This window comes from Nilaparvata lugens, chromosome 4, assembly GCF_014356525.2.
Source record: "Nilaparvata lugens isolate BPH chromosome 4, ASM1435652v1, whole genome shotgun sequence".
Taxonomy (NCBI): Eukaryota; Metazoa; Arthropoda; class Insecta; order Hemiptera; family Delphacidae; genus Nilaparvata; species Nilaparvata lugens.
In genome coordinates, this window is record NC_052507.1 from 19417210 (window position 1) to 19434473 (window position 17264).

Sequence of the window (17264 nt, forward strand, 5' to 3'; positions counted from 1 at the left end):
ATTTAGGTTCAATTTTCATTTCAAACATTTGAAAACAAAAAAGTATATAGGCTACTCCAGTCCAGAAGGATTATCATGTCATGTCAACAAAACAGATTATTTTGATCAAATCCATTAAATTGTCTAGCTAGATATATTTCTTGCTGATTGATTACACAGCTGGAAATATATCTGTTTCTCTCCCACACTTGTGGGATGTTATCCTTTTCATGTCCTTCAGCGAGTTTTCCCAGGGATGAGACCTAGTGAAATCGAATTTTTATAGCATAAACCTACTATGTTCCAAATTTTGTGGAAATCGTTAGAGCCTTTTTCGAGATCCATTAAACATAAATAACCAGATATAAAAATATAAACCACAGAGAAGAAAGATTTTTCCTTCTACTTTGTGTATAAACAGACAACAGAAATTGCTCGCTTAATATAATAGGAATAATGTGAGTGGAGAAAGATAGTCACAGTCTCATTAAGGACTATTTTAAAACTATAGTTTTAAGTCACAAGTGAATGTTAAGTTACAGTAAGTAAATGATCCCTTTTATGGACCTAATTAAATAAATATACTAAATGAGCCCGTCTTATGTTACAATAAATATTAGAAGATTTTCTTCTTAAACCTCAATTAGGTTGAAATACTGATTAGCAGAACATGTATTTCAGAGAAGATGGTGCTATTACCTGCTACACATCCAGATTTAATTCGCCCTATTGTTCCCTTGATGAGATTCCGTTCCACACAATGAAGAGACTATTCGTGTAGCCTGCTATTAGTCCAGACGAGGAAAGGTTATAGAGGGAAAAGTTGGAAAACAATTTTTGACCCCACAGTTCTGTTTAGGGTTGTAAGAAGGTAAACAATATTTACTAAACATATCAAAAGTTCCCACCCCTACCCACTGTGCTAAGGGGGTGGGGGTGGTTTGAAGGTACCATTTTTTGGTTTCTCGCATAAAACTTAAAAAATATGTATCCTAGGGACTTGACTGTCATATAACAAATAAAAGCTTACATAATTTCCTACAATATACATTCTACAACATTCTTTGTTCTCGAGATATCCGCTCTTGAAGGTGTGACATGTTTGAAAAAAACACGTTTGCCACCAACTTTTTTCTATTTTTCCTTTTATAACGTTCTAAAAATCGACGGGAAGAGTCCATGCTGATTATCAGCTTATAGAGCATTAAATTCTCTTCAATTTTATGTATAATTTCACGCTTTTACAAATTTCCCTAGACCTTTTTCAGCAGCTTTAGTGTTGAATGTGAAATCTCCATAATTGTAACAATAGACCAATTATTGACAAAGGAAATTTGAGGGAATGTTTTAAACAAAATTTTTGACATTGTAGCTTTGTTGAGACTAGTTAGGAGGAGAACATATCAGAAGTCCCCATTCCTAACTCATGTGCTTCTCACCTCATATCTTGAGAATAATGAACTCAACCGACATATTTAACTATTTAAAAATGAAGCTTGATAAATTCTCTACACTTTTTGTCTAGTGGTATTTTGTGATATTCCCAACAGTTCCCAAGATGGCATTGCATCTTGGTCAACAATGCATCGTAAAAACTGATGCGTATCGTAGATTTGCAGAGCATTAAATTCTCTTTGGAATGATGTATTATTTCACTATTCCAAGTTTTCCTTTCATTGTTATAGCAGCTTCAATGTAGGGGGTTAAATTTTCATTGCTGCAACATGAGTGTCAACTCAGCGGTTCCACACCTTCAACAGAGGGGATAAAGATGCGCACTTTAGCTATGTTCATCTACTAACTAGTCCAAATCAAGCTGCAAGCTTGTCAAACGTTCAATTGTTGCAGCAATGAAAATTTCACCCCTACATTGAAGCTGCTATAGCAATGAAAAGAAAACTTGGAATAGTGAAATAATACATAATTTCAAAGATAATATGTTCTACAAAATTGTCTTCCCAACTTTTCCCTCTATACCCTTTTTTCAGCATTCATTGCCTGGACTATATGTATAATATCTGTGCATTTTCTGGTGATCAATTCGTATGAATGGGAAGGCAGTAGCCACAAGATGGTATAGTGAGGTCCACGTTATAATGACAGTATTCGATCAAATTTGGTTTTGCTATCCTTGTCTATCATTCGACAAAGCCGTTGATACTATCCTTTTCTAGGTACACAACAATGACAATTATGTTCTTGACAGTGTAGAAATATAATTAATTAATGCAGAGAATCGGCATCGCTATTCTTCTATCTTTAACCACTGCCATTATAACGTGGACCACACTATAATGTGTACTGTATAGAGCCTAAGCCTAAATAGTCCATGTCATATTTTATATTTCGACCCTAAACTCTATAACTTATATCACGTCTTATATTATGCCTATATGAGCTATCACTATGACGATGGCCCAGTTGCGCAAAAGCCTATAGAATTTAATCATGATTAAATGCCACAAAATCAGAAAGATTTTTTTGATTGATTCTCGTGATATTTAATTACTGTTAATATTTCAAATTCAAATTCATTAATATTTACAAAAAATATCTACAAAATAATATAAACAGGCTTGTGCAACAAAGCCATAATAATACATTAATTATTAAAAAGTAAGTTTTGATTTTAGTAAGAGAAAGTAATGGGCCACTTGATGGATGTATCATCAGATCTGAACTAACTGAGAATATACATTGTTTATGAAGAATATGGAATCACCATTAAGGATTGTTATAGACATATTATTTTCATTAATAAATTTCTTTATTCATTATTATAATTAATTATAGTACCCTATATCAATAAATTGTTCATTTGATGAACCAATTGCTGTACTGTAAGCTTCAAGGTAATAAATCCATTCAATTTTTTTATTCTTATTGTAAAAAATCAATTTTATCAATATCAATATGAAGCGTTTTTCGAGCATTTTGCATGCGCCCAGTCAATTGGACATCTTCCTGCTGCCGATTCTGAAAACGCTTAAAAATAGCTTTATGTGGATTTGCCTACAGTAATGATTAAAACTAATTTATTTTATTTGTCATACACAGCATAGGCCTACATAAGAAAGAAAAAGGTCTATCAAATCACATATAAAGTTGTTACCGCCAACCAGTTGCGGTAAGTAACCGCTACGAGCGCTGCCTCTAGTTCTGGTGGCATCGAATTGACATTCGATGAAGAGTTCTCATTCGGCTCATGAGTTCGTTTCCCTCAGATTTGAATTGTTTTCTGGCAAACCATGGAATAAATTGGAAATTTATTCCCCCCCCTATGCTCCGCATCATGGAGGCCTCTGGGAGGCCGCCGTCAAGTCAGCCGAGAATCTGCTACACCGCTGTATAGGTGATGCACATTTCACTTATGAAGAATACACCACTATTTTCACACGGATAGAAAGCATCTTGAACAGCCGCCCGCTCACCGAATTGTCCTCACAGCCTACTGAAGCCGCCACAGTCCTGACTCCCGGTCATTTCCTGGTTGGTGGACCTCTTACTGCGCCGCCGCAGCCTATTGAGAGTAAAGAGATACTCGTCACCCGCCGTTGGAGACATCTAAATCAGATGACTCAGTAACCGCTCGTAGCGGTTACTTACCGCAACTGGTTGGCAGTAACATACTCCCCCCCCAAAAAAGGACAGCTTTCAATCCGCCTAGGGGTAATCAGGCAATGATTGGCGGCGATCTCATCACTGGAGGCGAGTGAATCAGCGGTGCAGCAAGAGCGGGCAGCGAGCGGTGAAGTAGGGCAGCATGGCAACGACGGTGCGGTCATCACTCATCATTACAGGCGGCAGGCGTCGATAAAACAGTGCAGGCGGTAGTGGCAAACAAAATAGCTTATGCGATGCAGTGAAGTGGAGTGTAGCGAAGTGAGGAGGTAGCGGCAGTGCAACAGTAGGAATCCTCAGCGATGCAAACATGAACATTGGTCTGTGCTGCAGATCAAACAGTGGTGCGGTCATCACAAGTTGAAGTAGGGCGGCGGTCATCATTCAGCGAGCGGTGAACTAGCGTGGTGACAATAATGAGCAGCAAGTGGTGACCCAGCAAGATGTCAATGGCGGGCAGTGAGAGGCTGTACATTAACCCAGAGGTGAGGAGGCGGCGGTGACTCAAAGACAGGAGCATCCAAAGCGCAGGTGGCATTATTTCTAGTAGAGGTGAGCGGATGACTTGTAACTGTAGGAAACCGTGAAACAGGAGGTATTGACGAAGCTGCATAGCAGTAGTCTTTAGATCTCGACAGAATCTGGCGGTACATCTGCTTACAATGGTTTTCATCCTTACTGGAAGCATTGCAGACAACACAAATTTTCTTGCTAGGATCATTGTTTTTGAAGATGGTGTGATGCGGAATTACGTAGTTGACAGCAGAATCGGAAAGTGCTAAGTGTCCAAGTTCCTGATATTCATTCACGATATTGGAGTATTTCTCCTCCAGCTTTGAGGATTTATCCAGACGTTTCAACAGACCAAGATGACTTCGGTAAGCCTGTTTGCGGTTTGAGGCAAGAGGGGGTGCTTCAGGTTTGAATGGAAGCGCGACTACATATCTTCCTTTATCATTGCGGTAGGTGGTGGCTTTATACAATCTTTCACATAGTTCATCAGCAGGTGATGAAATTTTCACATCTGAGCAGACGTCTTCGGTTTCTCAGAATTTGTTCACAATTATAGTAGAGAGCGGTTCTTCTTGTGCAAACATGGTGCATATCAATTGCATTTCTTTGAGTGGTGCGGGTGAGTCTTCAACATTTAGTCTTCCACTTAACACATAACCAAATATGGTGGAAAATGCGGTAGGATTTCCAGGTATAATACAAAATCCTGATGTCACGAAAACATTGGGATATGTGTCAGCTCCAATTAACATATCTATTCTGGCGGGCTGGTCAAAAGTGGGGTCAGCAAGGTCCAAATGAGAGAGGGAATTTTCAAGCTCACTTTTGATAGGAAATGCGGGAAAATCTCCAGCTATTTGTTCCAGTACTAGAGCGTCAGTTTCAAGGGCAGTTTTGAATATTGTGGTCTAGACAGTAGTGTCAGGTGAGCGGTGCCTTTTACAGCGGTTCCTTGCTCAGAGATGCCATTGAGCCGAATTTGTGTGGGTGTAACTTTCAATCCAAGTTGCTCAGCAGCTTTTGCGGTGATAATGGATCTCATGGAGCCACAATCTGGAACAGCGCGCAGGAAATGTTGTTGATTGTACTGGTTAACGACAGCAACCATAGCTGTGCCTAACAGGGCAGAGGCATGAATGGCCTTAACTTGAGCGCAGCCACTGAAAACGTCGGGAGCGGTGGCAGAGGACACAGGAGTCATAACGGCGCTGGTTGAGACTGGCGGCAGCCTGACAGGTGCAGCAATATTATTGGCCACAGGCGGTGACGCAGCAGGCGGAATGTAGCTAGTAGATATCGCCTAAGAGACAGCAGCCGAGGGCGGTGTAACAACAGAAGAGGCGTGATTGTAATTACTTACAGCATTGGTTGAGCGCACATTACCAGGAGCAGGGGCAGACAGCGAACCATAAGCGGCCGGCGGCTTTTGCATAACAGCTCTGGTTGGCGGTTGACAGTGACAGCTTGAGAATACTGGACAACCTAACAGTGGCATCAATGAGGCAGGCGGTGACATCGATGAAGCAGTGCGGTTGTAATAAGAGCGGGCGTTCCATTTCTCGGTGGCTAATAATGAATAAGGATTATTAGCATTATTACAGAGCAGCGTGTGATGATGCATAGATCTACAATTTTTGCAACAGATTGTCGAATTGCAATTAGCTTTTAGATGCGATCCCAAACACACAAAACATCTTTATTTTGTCTCACAATTAGTAGACGCTTAGCAACTGTTTCTCGTTTGAACTGGTCACATTTATACAGTTGATGATAGGCCTTTCATATCACACAATTGTGACCACTGATGCTGGTATGACTCTGGAAATTGCCAGGTTGACTCTTCATAGCATAACTGGAACAAGCGGGTTCTGATTTCACAGCAGAAAGTTGCACATACTGAATACTGGCATTAATAATCTGCTCTTCATTGCTAGTGAGGTTAGATACCTCCACACATTTTTCTTGATTGGCAACAAAACTCATTAATCCATCAAATGTAGGCAATTGATCATTAGGAATGGAAGCTTCAAACTCAGCTCGAATATTCAGCGGTAATTTGGGTAGACAGAGCATTATAATCAGAAAATCAGATTGATCAATCTTCATATTAAATAAGGATCTTTTGGCTGATCCTATCTCAATTGAAAATTTTTTCAATGTCTCGGAAAGCAATGTGGATGGCTTGAATGAATTTTATTATACAAGCAGTAGGCCTGATACCTAGCATTGTTGTAGCGGTTATGCAAGCTATCATAGGCAGCTTGATAGCAATTTTCAGTGTTGGCCAGATTTTGAACAAGCATAAGTGCATCCCCAGTTAGGTAGGATGTCAACAAATGATATTTCGCCTCATCAGAGTACTCTTGGCTTGAATGCACTACTGCATCAAAAACATTCTTGAAAGAATTCCACTCATTGGGTTCTCCAGCAAACCAGAAATGTTTTTCATGTCTCCAGCAGACATTTGATCATTTTTTCATTGACATCGCTGCCTCTAGTTCTGGTGGCCGTAACAAAAGTAATAGTGCAATGAAACCATTAATTTATTTCTTCAGCATGCTGTTGTAAAATATGATATTCAAGAATTAAAGATTGCCAATCAAATCTCGCAGCAAACTTTTTTGTGAATTCTTTCCAATAATTTTCCCATTGTAAATTTCTGCAGTTGTCAAGTTGATGGATACTAAATTTAATTTTCAGCATGCGGTACTATAAAACTATAATGCAAACAATTTGTGTTTTTTACAAACCCTTCTGGAGCACGAGTTACCTGCTGGTCTTTTATACAAGTCCAAGAACTTTCAAAAATATTATACAACCCCGGTATAATATTAACTAGTATAATACCCAGTATAATATTTTTTACATGATAAAACAATATTACAGATATAAATAATTCAATACTTGAAAAAATGATCATTTCTGAACAACTTTTTGCATTCACCTGTTGTAGTAGGTAGGCTAAGGCCCGGTTGCACAAAAGCCGGCTAAATTTTAATCCTGATTAATTTCACGTGAACCAATATATCAAAGAAGACAACTTTAAAAATACGGCCTTTCTGATTGGTTTTTGTGGAATTAATCAGCATTCAAATTTTTGAGAAATTATTCAAATTTAACTGGCTTTTGTGCAACCAGCACCAAGCATGTTAAAAATTTATTTTTTTCTAAAAAATAATTATTGACTTGTTAACTTATTGCATAACAGATTTTTGTTAAAAGAAGTTGCTTATAATAAAGTTTGTGGTTTTTTAATAATGATTTGAATTTATTTTAATATAAAAATAAAATAACTTATTTTGTCAAGTAATTTTTTTAAATTAAATTGAATTTTTATTAATTTGATTTTTGTGTCATCTGATTTTCACACTACGGTGAAGAAATAAGAAACCAATTTATTTTAGTAACAAATCATCTGTGAATTTTATTGACCTTTTTATTAATTTTAAAGATAGTTACTAATAACTCAGTAAAGTCTATATTTCTAATACTTTAATTTTTTTTAATTTTATCAAATATAACTCAAATGCTCCAATCCTCAACCATATTAGAATAATAATTTTGAGAATAACAATATACATTCAAATTTATTGTAAAATATACTTGGAAGTTTAGAAAATGGATGAAGAAGAAGATGATGAACCTCAGCCACAAAAGTATGGATTCTCAGTTGAATCCAAATTGGATGAAGACCATCTATTCTATCTCCAATTCACAAATAATTTTATAAGTAATGTCACAAGACCAAGAGATTACGATCACTGTGTGGTAAGTATAATTCAAGTAGTGGATATATAAAATGCATAAGTCAATACATTATCATGGTTGGGAGGTTTTTTACCTGAGACCGCATGAAATCACAACTGCAACCAATAGAATAGGCCTATTATGAATAATTTCTCAACTAATACTTATATTTTGAAAATTTCTTGATACTTGATAGGTACTTGATGTCTTCGTCCTTGACTGGGGGTACCAGAAAGACTGTGTCAAAGTTTTTAAAATAGTGGCTCCTCAGCCAGCTCAGTCAATGAATAAATTGGTCTATTTTACTTGATACTTGATGTCTGGGTCGTTGACTAGGGGTGCCAGATAGACCGCGTCGTAGTCGTGTACCCAGCCGGGTCATCCGGCAGAAAAAAGCGTCTCATCGTCCAGTTCCTTGAGCGAGTACAAGGGCTGCTCAAAAAGTTGGGTTTTCAGGGCTTTCTCGAATCTCTCAAGTTCCATTTCCTGAACATCGGTGGGAAGTTTGTTGAAGATCTTCAATGCCGCTATCTGGAAGCTCTTCTGATTGCTTGTCAATCGAGTTCGTGGAATTTCCAGGTTCCCTGCTGACCGTGTATTGTAGTTAAGGACCTCATTTCTCTTTTTCATTTGTTCATTATTCTTCCTCACATGCATCAATGCAACAAAATATATTGGCTGTAAACAGTCATTATTTGAAGCTTTCTGAACATTTATTCATTAATGCCTGTCTGATTAGAGAGCAGAATCTAGTGCGAGGTTTATTTCTCACTTCAATTGGGAGTCTGTTATAAAATCTTAGTGCAGCTGATGGAAAACTTCTCTGTGTGCTGGCCAACCGGCTGCAAGGAACTTCCAGATTGGTAGCATGGCGAGAGTTGTGGCTATGGATTTCGTTTCTTCTCACCAACTTATGCTGATTGTCCCTGACATAGATCAAGGAGGACAGGACATACTAACTGTATATGGTGAGAATTTTCATTTCCTTGAAAAGTGGCCTACAATGATCTATATGTCCTGCAAAAGAGATGATTCTGATTGCCATCTTTTGTAGTAGTAGTAGCACATCGTGACAAAAGGTGCGTGTCCCCACAGCAGTAGTCCATATCAAATGTGACTGTGAAACAGGGAATGGTAAGCTGATAACAACAGACAATACGTCTCAGCTTCCTAAGCAGGTATATCACCCTGGACAATCTCTTGCAGACTTCTGTCTCATGGTAGCTCCATCGCAACCTGCTGTTTATCCAGAAGCCCAGGAACTTTACAGGCTCTTCCTCCAATGTTGTCCTCTTTAGGGAACATACCAGAAAGTTTGTTTTATCGTCATTTAGCATCAGCTTGTTTGCTGCAAACCAGGTCCTGGCGACATTTAGTTGGAGAGCTGATCTTTCCGCCGCTTCTTCCACAGTTTTACCTCTAGCAGTCAATGTGGTATCATCTGCAAAGAGTATAGAGCTCTTGTTGTTTGGAAAGTCATTCATAAGAAGAATGAAAAGCAGGGGACCCAACACTAAGCCCTGTGGCACACCATGATCCACATTTATAATGCCTGATGAGGCTTCCTCAAGTGAGACCACTTGCCTTCTATTTTCTAGGTAGCTTCTTAGTGTGTTCAGTACTGTTTCCTGTACACCATACTTCTCCAGCTTCTTAACAAGTGTACCATGAGGCACACAGTCGAACGCCTTGCTCAGGTCGCAAAGCGTAATTAAAAGCAAATCTGGGCCATAAGTGCACTAGCAGTTGAACGACCACTTCTGAAACCATGTTGGGCCTGGTTGAGGAGGTTGTTTCCTACAAAGAAGTTTGTGATTTGCTGCTTCATCTCGGTTTCAATAACTTTAGACAATGTAGGTACTATGGATATAGGCCTGAAGTTTGATGGAAGTTCTGTATTTCCCTTCTTATGAATTGGCAGAGTCCTAGCTAGTTTCAGTTTCAATGTGTCAGGGAAAACTCTCAACCTGAAGCAATGATTGACTGCTGTAGCCATTTGCTCTGCGATGGGATCAATGGTGTCTTTCAACTACCGCAGTTAAATTCACTAGCAAACTCTAATGCCTGGTCTACATGCTGGCCCAGTTTGGAAATGCCTATATCACATCTAGGCCAGCGCTGGCCAACCAACCATCCACACACTGGTAGGTACTGGTCGTCATAGAACCAACATTTGTATGTGGCATAAAAAGGATATGACTATTTTTTAACCAATCGTGATATAAACCAACACAAAGTTAATAAACAAGAGATTCAACATTCTGTTACTTCACAACAAAACTTTTTAATATCACTTTATCCAAGCCACTAAAATAATATTCAATTCACCCTTCATAGAAAAAACATTAAATTATTCAATTCTATTCATTATTTCACGCATAACCATGATTTTCTATACAAAAAAAATTATTTTCATTTAATACAATATAAAAATAATAGAACTTGAAAAAAATCATAGAAAAATAATTAGATTAAGCTAAACAGGTACACCGTGTACAGTACTATATCTACTTATATTTTTTATAAAAAAAAGAACTTGATTCAATTTATTCAAAAACTATATCTTACATAGTAAATAAAAACAAGTAAAAAGTAAATGAATAACTCCATGCTTGGACAATAAGTCCGCGAGCATGGAAGAGTCTTCTGACAATCGATAAGAATAACTATACTTTATTAATACTAGATACTATAAAAAATCTATAGTTACTAAAAATTTACTAATAAAATAATAAATTAAAAATTATAAGCAAAAATAATAGTTCAACTAAGTGACTTGAACTACAAAAAAAATTAATTTGCGGCATTCAAGGTACGGGCATTGAAAGTATGGGACCTGTGGTTGAAGGAGGAAAAACTGAACAAAACCAATAGGTAAGGACGGACTATGAGGAGTAATATCACTAAACTTAAGAAGACCGCAACAGAGCCTCTGCAGCCGACGGGCCAATACTGAGAAGCCACCTGCTCACTCCGCGCTTATAGACGGCGATGCTACACCCCTCACCAATATTGATTATTGATAGAATTTCTGGAGGAGCATTATGATAAAGTCCATGAGTCAAATGGAAAGAATTTGATAATTGAATTAAGTTTTCGAGAGGAGGGATTTGGATGTTAATATTTAATATATTTCTGGTTGGAAAATTATGCTGAATTTCTGTAAATATGGAATAGTTTTTTATAAAGATTAGAAGGTGAATAGGTAATTAATTTGTATTAAGGTGAAATATAATTGATATTGTCAATTCCACATAATCCACAGTTCCAAAAAAGACCACTGATGATGATGCCTCAATAAGTGCATTGAAACTTTGGTTTGGCTTAAATAAATTATGTGGAGCTGACAAAATAGCTTTTAATTCACCTTAATATGGAGAAATTCTACAATATCTCCGTTCGTAGTGTACATTTGAATTAATTAGTAAATGAATTGCAGAGATGGCTGGAGCGGTTGGCGGGAGAGCCGATGTATGGCATAGAGGCAAAGCGCAACCGCAACATGTACCTGGCTCAGCTGCTGATCGCCATGCAGGACAACAAGATCATAGGGCCCTTCTCCGGCCCCCCTCCCCATGGTAAACTCCCAAACGCAGCTGAAGCATTTGGACTCGCCCCTAAACAGGTAACTGTTTACAAAAAACAGCTTTTATCATACAGTATAATAACAGACGTTAGATCATGTCAGAGATCCTGAAATCGATCAGGTGCAACTTGAAAACTCTGACACCAGGCAAGAGTCAGTCAGATCTCTTGATATTATCAATATTACCTTATATAATCAGTTTTAGTTTACAAAGAGGTAATCTTCAACTTCCAATTCTATTTTATGAAAAACTAATCTTTTACGTCCAGTTTCCCAAGTATTCCTTCCATACTCTATTGGAGTAGACTAAAAAATTCATGCACAGAATAATATAACTGAGACTCCACATCCAAATAAAACTATGCTCTCCTCTACATGAGACTCAATTGTCATACCTTATGCCATCAGTTTCAGTTCACAAAAATATAAAAAATGAGTACTTTTATTAAGTAGGTACTCATGCAAAAGTGATAGGATTATTGGCTTTTCTTGTAATAAATACCCAACTAAAAGTTCACATTTTTCTGTGATAATTATTTGAACACTCATGCATATTCCAGGAAGATGATGGGGGAATCATAGAAGATCCAGACCGAGAGCTGAGCATGGCCGACTACCAGTACGAGTCTGAGGATGGCCGACTGTACGTGGCTTCATGCGCTCTGCCCAACAGCAGTGGAGTGATGGCTTATGTCGGCCTGACCTTTGGCGGCGGAGAAGGCCTTTGGCTCAACAAGGATGGCCAGCCTATGTAAGTACTGTAGGCCTACCTACATCCTCCACAAAACCAATAGGCGACCCTTATAATTATTGTCTCAAGCTGTACTAAATGGCGACGAATTTGGTATCTTAAGTTGGAAGAATTTCTCGCAGTTAAAATATACACACCATAATAGCTAATGAAATCTTGTAATTTTCCTATACACTATACAGGAATATACTCATGAAACACACAGAGAGCCCGAACACATTATTAATCATCTCTGCACATCCTACATAATATCTAGGATGTTTTAAAGTCATGTTTTTATTGAGCTGTATTGTATAGTGTTGACTGGCCTGTATGTAAAACTGTGATATGCTATTGAGGCTAATAAAGATATTCTATTCTACTAATCTTAACAGTTGCGATTAAAATCACATTTAGAATTCCTTAGAATATATTAATAATAATAATAATAAATAATAATAATAATAATAATGATAATAATAAGTTGATTCCCAGATTTTTTATAATTAGCTCGATGTGATGCCACTCTTTACTATATCATCCAACCAGAATTATTATACTTTTGAGTTTTTCCCTAAATATCACAGAGTTCATGAAGAATGTACTAAATATTATCTAATGAATATGCCATGTTAACATGGAAGAATAATACAATCACGGGAAAGTAGAATAATGACAAAATAGTATTTGAAGTGCAAATTAAGAGCCTAGAATTACCTAAATGCCTAATCCTTCAAAAAATACAGTACATTTACAAATACAGTTATGTAAGTTACTTGTTACAACAGATTATCCTATTTTATATCAAGCGCGCTTCTATATTTCATTCCAATTTCATCAAATGAATCATTCTATTTTAGAAGACAAGAAGAAGTTCTGGGGAATGAAGATAGCATGAAGGCTATAACAACAGAGACAAGAATCAAGAAACAACTTGAATATGTGGGTATTTTTTGCAATTATGTCTATTTTTAACTGCTTTTAAAGCTAATTAATTGCTAGAATGTGTATTTTCACCATAGTCTTTAACCGTAAAATTATATTAAACTCTACTAACACATCCATGAGATAAATCAATCACAGAGAGATGGTTTTTGTTGATAGAAATTGGCCTATTTGCTATTTCATTCATATTATTTTTTATATGTTTATTAAAAATGTTGCCTACATTGAAAATTTTTTATAGTTAATTCAATATTTTGAAAAGATTTATTGCGTTATCTAGTGTGATCTCTATTTTTAATCTCATATTTATCTAAAATTTATAGATTCAAAACTTTCAGAAGAAACATTTTGGATTGGAAACTGTTGGGCACTTGTAATCTCGATTTGTTTCTTACTTGGGGACTGTGCTATTCGGGACACAAATACAGTTTCTATTTAACATGAAAAATATTTGTAGTTAACGGTCTGCCTTTTTTTCTCTGCAAATCTTTTCAATGATAATTGCTTGTACAAATTGATAGATGAATGAATAAAGATTGAGGTAGAACAAATAATTAATGATACGATCGATAGTTTATTGATTTTTGATATTTCACAATATATTGTCAGATTTATGAGAGCTTGTGTGAAATTATATTTCAATTGTTTAATTAAATAAATAAAATTATAATTGTAAGATTTTATAGATAAAATTTAATAACGTAGATGATCATAAAAGTATGTTCGTATTTTCAGTTGCAAGAGTACATTGATGCCCTGAAATCGCAAGGGGAGAGTGACGAATCAGTGAAGCATGCGAAAGACGCTTACCGCTTCTTGATTGGTTTACCGGTGACGCGGTCAGACATTGACGTTCTCGAAGTCGGCAGGTACCGACTCGCAAAGGACCACCGGGATATTATCGAAGATATCTACCCCAATGAAATGGTTGAATGGTAAGTATGTAAACTAAAATTGGCAAGATCTATTATACAAATAAATTATAAAGTAGTACATTTCAATGCGTGTGTTTCATGTGTGACACAGTATGTGTTCTGTACTAGTAATCTCACTAACATAGATTATTATGAAGTTTATCCTGAAACATGCAAGTAAAATTCGCATTAAAATTTGAAACTGATGAACTCACTATATTAATGAAACACTGAGTGATAATTTTGAATACTAAGGGCTACTTTAATTAATACGAATAGAATGGCATAATTGCCCTTTTTTAGAAATCACCTTTTTTACTTCTTTTTATAAAACAGTGAACTTTTTAGAATATATTGATTGAATTGAAAATTCAAAAAAATATTTGATAGTTTTATGATTAAAAAAATTTATTGTTTTATAAAAAGAGTTGAAAATTGATTACTTGAAAAAAGGCACAAATTCCATTTTATTCCTATTCATTATAATCATTTGACAGTCTTCAAAGTACAACTTTAGCTTGTCCTCTTCAATAAAATTGTTATTTTATGTCCTAGCAACCGACAATTCAATTGAAAATTCATTTCTAGTTCATAGACAGATAAAATCGTACAATTATTTCATCAACACCATAATAGATTTTCAATCTAGTAATTTAATTTCATAATTTTCATCTGAAGGATACAAGATCTGCTGGTGAAGAGCAAAAAGGATATCGAGCAAAGGTACAGATTGAGACTTGACAGAATAATCGGGCCTATGTATCAATCTTATGCAGAAGAAGTAGAAAAAGGTCTGAAAAAATTCAAGGTGAGTCGAACAGTGTATTTCAAGAGTATATAATTAAAAAATCTTAATTTTATAAATGAATCAAAAAGATCATTGGAACAACTCGTTAATGGTATGCGGAACTCAACCGAGACATGAGACAGCGTCAGTGTCCGATAAGTTTGTGATTGGAAGAATGTCACAAACGATATTTTTTGAGTGTCGGTTATTCTATATTCGGTTAGTCGGTTATTCTAACACAAACGAGAGTTAGAATAATTTCAAGAAAAATGCAAAGCAAATTCCCTCCCATACAACCAGCAATTGATATAGGCCTATATAGACCCCATTTTCGAATTTCTTCCAAGAACAGATAATAATAATAATAATAATAATAATAATAATAATAATAAAGAAAATAATAATAATAATAATAATAATAAAGAAAATAATAATATCATCTACAGTATTTATTTTAATAATTATGGAAACATTGAGAAAGTTAACATTTATTATAAAAATTCTAACTTGAATAAACCCAAGAATTTACTCTGATCCTAATCAGTATAGCACACTATGATGTCCACATAATTTCAATGGTCTCAAACCTTCTTTCTCCAAGAACGATTCCCTTGCAGTTACAATAGGTGGGTTATTATTGCATTGAATTAGAGGAGAGCTTCAAATTCTCCAAAATTATTGATTCAACAGTAAGACTGATAGAAGATGAATTTAATTACAGAATTCTCATGAAGTTTCCCTCTAAACACTGATTCCTATATTTAATACATTATAATAAGAAGTAACTTGATGATTTTGATTTGCAGGAAGCAAGATTGGTGTGGCAAGAGGTTCATGAGGTATTAGCTGAGCTGAAAGAAACAATGGACGAAAGAGATGCCAAATTAGCGGCTGCATCTAAGGCTCACGGTTCCAAAGATAATTCTACAGCTGAACCACTCTTGAAATCGCTCCAGGAGTCGGAGGCACGAATGAAGGTAAATTCACTAATTACATTTTGTTGAAGAAACCCTTCATGATATTCATTCCCAATAATACTATGAATATGTGTTTCAATATTTGAAGAATAAAAGAATATACTGATTGAAGATAAACAGCGTTTATGGATTATTTAAATTTTGATAAATTCAGATCATATCTTATAAATAGCGAGAAGACTTCAGTGAAAGTTCCACTAATGTGCTAGTTTGGATCTACAGCTGGCAAGAACTATAACAAGATTTCATCAGTTCAACTACTGCTTTGTAACAAACTGTTTGTCAGTGAACAATTTGAAATGTCTCTTAAAATACGATCATATCCATCAATTCCATTTTCTTTTTCATTCACACTTAAAATATGAAAATGAACTTGAAACAACTAGTTGTTCATTTTTTGGCTTGCTCGAATTGACACATCAGAAAAATCTCATCACTACCAAATATAATATCCACACTTCATGATAAATTGTTCAATATTTTTCAGAAAAACCGATCAATTGCTCAAGAATTGAATGACAAGATAGCCGAGCTACACAGGATAATACACGATAGTGCATTGTTCCATATGCGAGAGCTGGCTAAAATGAATTCGGACATATCCAACCTGTCACTAGAAATTTGCGTCTTACGTAAGGAGAACAAAAAGAAACTGACCATCATCAAAACACTAAATTTGAACAAGGAAAATATATAATAATCTGAATTAAATCAAGAGAAACTTTTGAGATGATGAATATACGAAAATAATCTGTCCTGTCGTGTGCATCGTTTTTGTAATGTCTTATGAAAATTTGTCCTATGTGCTGAATATAAGCGCTTTGTGTTTGTCTCAAATAAATTGAATGTATCACTCTTGAGAATGATTTTTACTAGTCTTAAGTTAAGGAACTGGAATAAGCATAAGGTTTAAAGTTTTTTAGAGGTTTTTTTAAAGGTTTTTATCACTGACATGGAGTGCAATTGAACAACTCCAGTTTTTTACCGAATTCTGATGAAATTACTCAAACCAAAACTACCCAAACCCTTCAGCGAAACTACTCTGTCTTGGCTCAGTGGGAAAGATGTCAAGCACTAGAAAACAATTTAATTTAAACTGAGATACAAATTGATAATTTATTGATTTGTTCATCATAGTTTTCGAATCATATAATAGTTCAATAAATTATAGTAGTTATTTGAGTAAACTTATTTCACAATCTTTAAAACTGAGAAGAAAAGAAGTTACAGCTAAGATCTTAATCTATTATTATTTGATTACGCACAATAATTCTAAGATGAGTCCATAGTTTTTTACAAACTACATTAGTTGTTTGTAAACAAAAATAAATTGTAAAAAGTTGTTTGTAAATAAAAAGCTTTTGAATATGAAGTTGTGGTATAAAACCTTTAGCCATCAAGATTAGTTCAGTAATTTTGTGGTTTGATATGTACCGATATACAGTAGTTCTTGTAGTATCAACAC

At 35.7% G+C, this 17264-nt stretch overlaps 1 protein-coding gene across 1 annotated transcript; it reads left to right on the forward strand.

The window, feature by feature from the left end:
• The first annotated feature begins 7472 nt into the window (after positions 1-7472).
• Positions 7473-16662, forward strand: LOC111063609. Its single transcript, XM_039426877.1, has 8 exons — positions 7473-7881; positions 11300-11485; positions 12007-12197; positions 13037-13118; positions 13857-14056; positions 14714-14843; positions 15629-15799; positions 16287-16662. The coding sequence occupies exons 1-8, from the start codon at positions 7732-7734 to the stop codon at positions 16494-16496; spliced, it is 1320 nt and encodes a 439-aa protein (XP_039282811.1). The 5' UTR covers positions 7473-7731; the 3' UTR covers positions 16497-16662.
• The last annotated feature ends 602 nt before the right edge of the window (positions 16663-17264 follow it).

Excerpts from the sequence above, each read along its gene's own strand:
- LOC111063609 (XM_039426877.1), top strand. The coding sequence starts at position 7,732 with ATGGATGAAGAAGAAGATGATGAACCTCAGCCACAAAAGTATGGATTC. Across the intron at positions 11,486-12,006 it reads TTGGACTCGCCCCTAAACAG|GAAGATGATGGGGGAATCAT; the intron begins GTAACTGTTTAC and ends TGCATATTCCAG. Across the intron at positions 15,800-16,286 it reads AGTCGGAGGCACGAATGAAG|AAAAACCGATCAATTGCTCA; the intron begins GTAAATTCACTA and ends AATATTTTTCAG.